This window comes from Pseudochaenichthys georgianus, chromosome 19, assembly GCF_902827115.2.
Source record: "Pseudochaenichthys georgianus chromosome 19, fPseGeo1.2, whole genome shotgun sequence".
Classification (NCBI taxonomy): Eukaryota; Metazoa; Chordata; class Actinopteri; order Perciformes; family Channichthyidae; genus Pseudochaenichthys; species Pseudochaenichthys georgianus.
The window spans coordinates 3,049,851-3,060,096 of NC_047521.1; the positions used below are offsets into that span (position 1 = coordinate 3,049,851).

The 10,246-nt window shown below is 39.9% G+C and overlaps 1 protein-coding gene across 1 annotated transcript; it reads right to left on the bottom strand.

Annotated features, from left to right (window-relative positions):
* Positions 1-4,027: 4,027 nt before the first annotated feature.
* On the bottom strand, positions 4,028-9,053 carry LOC117465142 (ectonucleotide pyrophosphatase/phosphodiesterase family member 7-like). The gene is made up of 6 exons (XM_034108057.1): positions 8,804-9,053; positions 7,818-7,963; positions 7,050-7,682; positions 6,687-6,918; positions 4,342-4,459; positions 4,028-4,097 (listed from the first exon to the last, which is right to left on the bottom strand). The coding sequence occupies exons 1-6, from the start codon at positions 9,051-9,053 to the stop codon at positions 4,028-4,030; spliced, it is 1,449 nt and encodes a 482-aa protein (XP_033963948.1).
* Positions 9,054-10,246: the final 1,193 nt, after the last annotated feature.

The window sequence follows — 10,246 nt, forward strand, 5'->3', positions numbered from 1 at the left end:
TGTCAAAGGTGTGGATAATACAGTGGCTGATGCCATGTCCAGGGCTATAACCTCCTAGGTTAACTAGTGTTTTTCTCCCTGCAGGGGTGTCTGTTTTTTCTGTTTTGCCCTCTCTTAAAATGCTTCTTAGGTACCAAAGTTGCTGAGGGGTTGAGCAAGAGGCTACAGATGTGCTTGCAGGTTGTACGAACATTTGAAGGTTAACTTTTGTTGTGTCTATTGTGTTTGGTGGTTGTGTTTTTGTGCCTCAGGTTGGAGGATCCTAGTGGGTCCTCCATTTTAAGGGAGGGGGTGTGACGACCCCTCCCCCCTTCTGCCTGGCTGTGCTCCCTGCCTTGCTGTCTTCTGGCAGATACTGGGAGTGTCGTCCTGTTTGTGCCCGCCCATCTAGAGGCGGAGCCACCAGAAGGCATAAAGGTTGCCCAGCTGCAAGGATCAATCTCTCTGATTCAGATCCTGGCATGCTGCAGCAACCTCAGCCTACAGCCTGTGTTAGGTTTGATGCACCCTTCAACATGCTACAACACCCTTCCACACACTCACACACTGCTCACACTACTGACAGTCTGATTCTTACCACATTATACATCAGAGGTGTTCTTCAACAATCTGTTAAATAAATATATATTTGGCATTAAACTCTGTGTGGCCTCCCTGTTTGTTCCAGCCTTTGGAAGGTTGTAACAGCGGGCAAGTTTAAATATGTTGTTTCTTGTCTATTTTTGCATCTTTTATCAACTATTATTATATAATATTTTGTAGGCTAATAGAGTGAACACGTTCAGTTTTTTAATGGGTTATATGTAAAAGCACTGCTTGTTTTGAATGTTTTTATGTGTATGCACTGTATAATCATATCTATCACCTAGGGATACTCCGATCGCCAATGTTGGGGCCGATCGCCGGAATCAGTATCGGCCGATACCATACAATGAGGAATCCTGCTCTAGATGATAGGAAAGGACTTTAGAAACTTTCATTCATAATCTCCTTTAGCTCAGGATACACTGGACCATTCTTTTGGAAAGGAAAGGAGAAACTGCTGGATCATGTAAGTTACAGTGCTTATTCAGAATTGAACAACATCTGCCTTAACGTGCAGAAGTTTTGATCGTTAAACATAAATAAAAAAGGGATTTGAAACACATTTCCACATTTAAATGTTTACTGAGTTGTGTGGGGTTTCTTGGTGATATGTGATATACACGGTGATACATGTGTATTCCTAACTAGTTGTGCATATATTACATATATTTGGTATTTGGGTCAAATATTATCATACGATCATCATACAAATTTGGACTCATGTGGATTAATACGTGTGGACGAGGTTGAGTGCAAAGCAACCATTAAGATTCAATTCTAACCTTGACCATGAAGAATATATCTCAATGTGGTCCACGTTCATAAAGCCTGTGTAAAACAACTCATAAGAGCTCATTGGAAAAGTATCGACAGTAGATGTGCTTATAGTAGTTGGCTATTGTTTATTTTTTTCTCACAGCAGGCACACATCATCAGAAAACAAGATGGACGTTTAATATTGTCATATATATATATATTAACAACTTCATGGTTATATTTTATTTTATTTAAGTCTAGCAAACGGAACAAGTTTGCATTTGAATGGAGTTTTCTATATTTACAGGGACTGTTGCAAATGCAATTGCTACACTACAACAACTAGTAAGACAAAGGCAACTGAGGAGTTAATAGTGGCAGAGAGTAGGAGGCTCCGGCTAAGGTGGACTTTGTTTTGTGCTTTAAAATGTTTGAGTTTGGATAACATAACCCCGTTAAAACAATACATGGTCCTTTGTTTGATTGCTGCATTACCACTTTTCTCTGCCCCATTCTGTTAAACCTTAGACACAAGTTATGAAGAGGGTTGCTTCTGAAGTGCTAGAGCTAAGGTCACTCTGGTTCTAATTCTGGTTATATGGGGAAACATCTCAAAGACACCCTGGACTGAAGCCGTTAAATCTATGACCAATGCCGGCAAAATTAACACATGTTTGTGAAAAACAATCCTAGACTTGGTAACCGGTTGTTAATTACTCGAGATAAACCTTCCTCTGTTATGATTTTTTTTACAGTGGTCAAATATACAACATCTAACAGACCTCTATTGAGAACATCTTTTTCAAAACAGTTTCCTGTCAGTGAGTTGACATAATATGTGCATTACATTAGTTGTTATGCATTTACATACACACTCTGAGGGTGGAGTAGCATGGAGTGCCTTTGTCCCATCCTGGGCCATCTTATCCAAGTTAGGGGTTTCAATATCCCTGTCATAGTCCCAGCGGAAGCCGTCAAAGGAGATGAGCAGCAGCTTGTTTGTGGTGTTGTTGGTGTGGTGCAGCAGCACAGGGAGAGCTAGCATCAAGGCAGAGGACAGCAAGGCAGAGCAGCAGCATGACGGAGGACTTTCACCTGAAAATCCACTGGTCAACTCTATGTAACCTTTCTTCAGCAGGGTCAGTTTAGTCTCAGAATAATGTATCCATCCGTCTAGTCTTACTGAAATATGACTTGAATTATCTAGAAAGAAACACATTCTAATCAATGCTTGCGGTATTGATTGCAGCCCTTATCAACCTATGATATATTGTATACCTTTTATTAGCAAAGTGCAGTGATATGACAGGGTTAATGTTTGTCTTTGAAGAACAGATATCTGAGAATAATTCTCAAACTTTGACCGTAAACCAAGAAAAGCTGTTCCCTTAAAGTTCCTTTTATGATTGGATTTATTACATTTTTGACTTGAAACAAATATAAAACTGATTTATTAGAATCTTTAAAATGTTATATTCAACATTCATTACAAGTTAAAGTTATTCTCCACCTCCTTTCTTCCTTCTTTAAAACTGCTGTTTCCCAAGGTAGAGGTTTTCGATTGAAACAAGGTATTTTTCAACACCCAACACAATTACAGCCAGCCAAAGAGTAGACATACAGTACACACATGCATTACAATTAATGCCTCCAATATTTGGCACTTTGTCCTTAGTCTCTCTGTTATTAAGTAGAGTTTGAACAAATATGCATTAAACACAAACATGATTTGGTATAGCAAGTGTTCTTTTAATTTGTGAGTGTGTAGCTGAATTCAACTAATGTGAAAATATTTGTTCAAATATTGGCTCCAATAGAAGACAACATAAATGTTTTATTCACACCTAAAACAATCGGACAGCTTCCAGATTAAACTGTATTTCCTTTGTGTCACGTAAGGAAAACTACTACCAAGCTGAATGTACCTTCCTTCCTATTTACAGCTCTATGATAAAGCGGTAATAATATGGTGTCTTTTGAAAAAACACCAAGACTATATGACTTCATAATAAAACGGGCTAAAACACCTTGTAAAAATACAACATGTATACTAATAAAAAACAAACACGGAGTAATAATGAGGTCAATATTAAGGAAGGGTACTATTTTGAAGAAGACAGGAGGGTCATGTCTTTGCAATACTCAAGGCAGAATAATGCTATCACAATCACCAGAGAATAGGCTCGGATCATCATTCAATCATAGGATTTTAATGTTATGGTAATTTACTGTATTAATAAAAGGATAAAATAAGAACCACACAAATGTACATTTTTAATAAAAGGTGTTAACTGTAGCTTTTGGCAAAGATGATGTGAAAAAAAGGATAAAGCCATCATAAAGAATTCACAATGAATGAAAGTCGACGGCAAAGCACTCAAAAAGGCTAAACTTAAAACATTTCTCTATATTTCTAATCTGCATTTTTATTGTGATCTCCATTCAAATATACACAGTGACAGTCTTGGGATAGATTTGCTATATTTTGTCATTCATGAACAAATTGTAAAACGTTCTTCCATCAAATCAAGTAGGCTACATGTCATCCACTCTATGTATGGACATGGTCACATTTACCTTTTGATAGAGAAGTGCTTCTGTACCAGAATGTTGTTTCTGTCATTAATGGAAGGATGTGGATTGAATAAGAAAGACGATTAGAAAAAAACAAAATCAGTCTTAATTTTTAAACGCTGCTCTGCTTGATGTCTGTCTTTTCTTCCCCAATGTACCCAGCTGCATTGTCCATGTTGAAACTGAGAAAGAAAGAAAAGACCACAGAGAGGTGGAGTGAGAGTTAACACGGAATAAGGAATGTCTGCAATCTGAAAAGGAAGTAAAATGTATCTGTACAGAGTGTTTAATCCGTAATATGATTAACCTGACAAGTTGAATACACATTGTCAAGTTGCATCGTTATAAGGAATAAGGGGGACTTGGCCAGGAGAGGGCAACAAGTAAATTATAATGCATTTTCATGGTATAATGGCAGCATGTTACCTCCTTTCTACTCGATTCCTTTTGCACCCAGCATAGGCAGTGGTCATTATGAACACCAGTGCGAGAAAAACGGTCACTGCAGATAAACCGACAACCACTTGAGACAGGGCATTCAGTTCTTGATGTGGAGACAGAGAGCAGAAATATTGTTTTAAAAAAAGTTAACCATCTTGAAAAAACACACTAAAACACAGACAAGGTGTTGTGCAAGTGCAGACTTGGAGAACAAGTTCGCAGTCATAGTTTCACAATTGAACTAATAATTGAATGTGGTTCTTACCTCCATAAATAAACTAGTTCACTTTCATTTCTTCTTTTTATTTATTTCAAACCGGTCAAATGCTTTCACTCGATGTGCAGGTCCAAATGTGTTGACCAAGTGGCTGACGTTCCTATATGTTTCAAAGCCAGGAGGGACAGTTTGCACTAAAACTACTTTCCCTACTTATCTCCTTCACATATTTACTGATCTGGATTTGGCACTTTCACAAGCTGTGTGTTCTTGATTGCCGTGCCAACAGGCCTGTTACAAAAAGTTATGTTCCTAGCCCTAACCCTCCAGTAGTTGTGTACAGATACATTCAGTGTCACATAAGTCGTCTACATGCACTCTCATAGTTCATTCAATCAACACTGGGGCGGATCATTCATAGGACAAACACAAACGGAGAGGATACAATCCCTCTCTGTTTGTGTTTATTCTATGAATGTCAGAAAAGGTCAGTTTTTCAAGATTTGTAATGTAAAAATAAAAAAGTATTCCATAATGTAATACAACATTTGTATTTACTAATAAGCATTTTCATTACATCTGAGTGATAATGCCAAGACCCGGTCAATAGGGTCACCCAAGGGCTATCATGATGAACATTAGGATCTCTTATTCATCTCTAGCTTATCTTGTGTTGTACATGTACAGTACATAGCTGCTCAATCTGCTATCGTAATCTGATTGGTGATGATTTACAGTGTCAGGTCAAGTCAAAAGTCCATCATACTGTATGGCTATCATCTGTTCCTTATCAGTTTATGTTACTTAAAGTCATTATGTGTAGAGATTATGGGATCAAATGTCTTTAAAATGATTTTGATGACATGTTTTTCTAGAGAGATTAGACAACAGTTAAAATTGATGTCATATTTTTTCATGTTGATCTCTTCTATAGACTGTGTGTACTCCATCTTACTTTGTAAAATAAAAATTGTAAGTGCAGTGAAACTTTTAGATAATGCCTACAAGATATGTTATTGACCTGCCTGACCCATGGCAACCAAGTGCAGTTCATATATGCAGTGTGGGGGACCGCTGCTCTGCTCAAGGGCACCTTGGCAGTGCCCAGGTGGTGAACTGGCAACGCTCAAAGTACTAGTCCACACTCTGTACTTGGTCCGTTTGGGGACTTAAACCCAGCCCAAGTTCCCAGACAGTTACCAGGCCTACTTACTGGCACATTCCATAAAACAAGTGCAATATGAGATCTGATAGTCCTTAATCCTTTTTATTATCTTCCATGCTTATAAAATAATCTGCTTTTCAGTTTTTGTACTCTCACTTTAGTGCAAGCTACAGAGACACCTTAAATCAAAGTGCATGTTAGAGAAAGGACAAACAGATTCTGACTGTTAACTACTTTTTGGAGTCAGTAGAGAACAGAGATAAGGATGCAGTTGGTTTTATATGGCCTTCATAAAAGATGTACCAGTGTTGCATTGGATGGAAGACAAACTGCAATGATGAGTGCAGAAACACGAAACAGACCAACCGTATTACAGGATCGATCTTTCATTTCCATAGTAACTGTAACACATTGTAACACACCTGGTATAATGTTTAAAACACCTCTTGTCTTCTAGAAAAACTGTTTCCCTTATTATTAACAATCAGAGGTACACCAAATTGTTTCTTTGGGATAAGAGCTTGCTCATCTTGAACTGAGCTGTTCCATTACATGTAATTAAAACATGTATCTACTTGTATTATTGTCTTGTTATGTCTTCATTCCAGTGGGGGAATTACACCAGCGCTCTGTTCTTTCAAAAGGATTACTGTTGGGGTGACGAAAAGTCAGTTCGAAACATGTTTGATGGCGTGACGGTCTGCACCAAAAGGGACACCATCGTGCATCTTGCGCAGTGTGTGTTGCATAGAAAGACGTTTTGAAACTTATTGTCATCTCAAGTCAGCAGCAAAGCCACCAGTTTGTAGGGTCAGTTAAGAGCAGCATACCTTGATTTGAGGAAGAGACCATCATGGTTCGATGCTGATCAGTAAGTTTCACAAGCTAAATGTGAGATAAACCAAAAAGTCATTGATATCTAGAATGTCAAACCACAACGTTTCTTACCGTTTTTGTTGTTGGGGACCATCATGTCTTTGGTATTGTCCAGGTGTCCATCATTGACTTCTGGGTTTATCCCCAGCAGATGGCACATCAGTGGGTACACATTGACCGTCTCAAAAGACCGGAACACCACGTTTGTCTTGAAATCAGGTCCCACCACCCTGAAAAAAGGCTTCATGTCCATCACTTGATTGTCAAAGCCATGTTCTCCTTTGTGGAACTGCAAAGGGAAAAACTGTATGGAGAAAGACAAGAACATTATATGGTACATTTTGATATTCTTACTATCTGAAATAGTAAGAATATGTGGAAGTCGGCCTTTGAATGAGCAAGACTTATCTAATGACAGCATGACAGCTCTCTTACCCCATTGATTACATATCCAGGATCAGCAAAGAGGATGATGGGCAAGAGCCGAGGATGGTTACCGTAGTGCAGTCTAGCTGGCATCTCCTCCTTTTTGTACACATGAAGGTGAGGGTGGCTTCCTTTCAGAGCCTGGTAGACCTTCTCCAGCATCCCCTCTTTAGGAAGCAGCATCCCAGCAGGACCATAATCCACCAGGTGGAATTTGACATCCTTGAAGCTGAATCCAGGGATCTTCGAGAGGGTGATCTCCTCAAAGTTTCCACCTCTTAAAACGGTAGTCATCCCGTGGTCGGCAGTGATGATAATGTTGAGCCGGTCAGTAAGGCCATGTTCTTGGACCTTGTCCCGGATGTAGCCCACTGTACGGTCTACTTGCTGGACCATCTCACGGCGTTCTTCCGAATTTGGTCCATATTTGTGCCCAATCAAATCTGGTTCTCCGAAGTACAAGGAGACAAAGTCCAGATCCTGTTGGTGGAACCATTCTCCAATCACCTTGTCAATGTTCAGCCTCCAATCGGTCTCATTTGAATGATCATAGAGAAAAGGTTCCACTTGCCTAACCCCCACAGTCTCCCCTCTGTAGGTGCCTGCTGTTCCAGGGAAATGCAGAGAACCTGCTTTTAGACCCTGGAAGAATACAAAACACAGTTACCTAGAATAAGGGGCTCCTCAAAAAATGACACATGAAGTTGGAGATATAAAAACCAGGAAGACAAGTAGCCTTTGAGATATGCAGGTAGAAAAGAGATGGAGCTGAATGACCTGTCTCTGGGCTGTTATCCAGATGGGTAAGCTGCCGTTGTCCCAGTAGGAGTCAACAAACTGAGTCTGGTAGTACTGCTTCTTCTCCTGAGTGGTAGTGTTGAACCACATGTTGTGGATTACTCCATGATTCTCAACATAACGTCCTGTTGGAAAGAGGAATACATATGAAAGAGCAAGATGAAGAGAAGCAAGCCAAGGAAAATAACATTTAGATCCTATAATAGATTATTCATTTATATGATGGTACCAGTGGCGGCTGGTACATTTTTCTCCAGGGGGGGCTCCTGTAAGCAAACGTATACACTAACTCAAAACACATCTCATATTACAATGTAGGGCTATATGGACTTCACTTCAATATCACTTTATTAGGTCTGTTCGACCCCTCATAGCGCTTTACGTACATACAAGTCATTCACCCATTCACACCTCACTCATACAGAACAGTGCCACTTGCTCTAGGGAAGCTAACATTCATACACATTCAAACACCGTTGGCCATCGGGAGCAACTCAGGGTTCAGTATCTTGACCATGATACGTGGACTTGTTGACTGGTATCAAACCCACAACCTTCTGGTCGAAAGCGACCACACTCCCTCGCAGCCACAGTCTCCTCATGATCTGAACCATAACTCTTTGTAATATATAGGTGGCAAACAACAGCATTCCTATCTGAATTATTTTATGGAGAAACAAAAGTTGTAAACTGACCAATTTTCGTACTGGTGATGTTGGATATCCATAACTCTTATGAATATTTAACAAACAAAATAACACAGGCTGCATGCATGCAGTTTCCTGATGATCTAAATGTGGATGTTTTTTAAATTTAGAGGGGGATACAACAGCCAATTTCATTTTGATACCGAAGATGTTGTGTATCCATTACCCTCTCATATATTTGATTGTTAATATCTTCTGAAAAAGTGAATTGAACATCCTATCAACAAGGTTAATAGTTTGAGATGATTTTCAGAATACCTGTAAGCAGGGTGAAGTGTGCTGGGCTGGTGATGGTGAGGAAGGGTGGGGTGACGTATTCTGCCCTCACCCCATCCCAGGCCATCTTATCCAGGTTCGGGGTGTCCACGTCTTGGTCATAGTCCCAGCGGAAACCATCGAAGGAGATGAGCAGCAGCTTGTTTCTGGATCCTGTAGCATCTGGTGGTGGGATAGCAGCAGACAGAGAGCTGCTGGTGAGGCCGAGCACAGCGAGGCAGATCAGCAGCATTGCAGAGGACTCACACACTGCACCACACTTCTGGTTATCTGCCTGAACGGGCCTGCCTTTTTAACCTTTTTTCAGTGATCTGTTTACAAACGGTTTTGAACATTGGAATCTATATGGTTCTATTACCTGATCTGAAGCAAATCTGACAAAAGAAGAGGTGTCCTCCACCCATAAGATAAACCATCTTATCTTATCTTATCAACTCATAAAGAAATCACATCAACATATACTGTCTTGGGTTGTAGGTTTATGACTACAGTAAGTTTAGCAGAGGGTCACTACAATGGATCACATGCACCAAACTGTCTCACTGGTCCTGATTTGAATGTGCTCTCAGACTTCAGTTCATCTGGTCTGGACAGGATGGCATTATACATATTGCCTTTTGTTCACTGTTTGTTCACACACCCACACTTCTTTATGTCAGATTATTCAAGATTCACAGATCCACAATAGCTTCACCATATTTTTGGTAATGAAAATGTGAAGTCCCATGCTCCTTCAACAATGCAACATACAATAAACCTAAGGCATAAATGACAACAAAAAAAAAAAAGTAAAGGTAAGTAAAATGCATGAATAAGTAAACACTGTGCTGTTTCTCGTCAAATGTGTTGGTTATGTTTATATATTTGTCTGTCATTTCCTGTTTTATTTTGTACTTACCTCTTGTCTTTCATTTCAGGCCCTGTTTCTTCCTCCCCCTGTGTGTTTTCCTGCCATCATCAGTGTCTGCCCCGCCCCTGATTGTTTCCACCTGTTCCCACTCACATCATGTTTAAATAGTCCTGTCTCTCCCCTGTCCTGTGTCAGTTCGTCTTGTTTGTTTTCCCGAATGGTCGTGCCAAGCCTCAACTCAGAAAGGATCGCTTTTCTCTCATGTCAGGTTTTGTTCAACCTGATCTCACCAGAATGCGTGACTCCACCACGACTCCTTAACACCGCATTGCGTGGTGGAGTCACGAACTTTGTTACAATTACGTGTCGGCATCACGCAAACAACCCCAATGTAAGGTGAATGAGTCTCCTTTGTCGTGGTGCACACACGCATTTCTACAACGTCCTGCAGTGAGCTTTTATTCAATACAACGTTTTTAAAATCTACTTTATAGCTTGTAGTAACTCACGGGAGGCTTCTTTTATTTTATTTGTATTCATAATAATTTAAATTTTTCGTCAATGTATTATGGTGC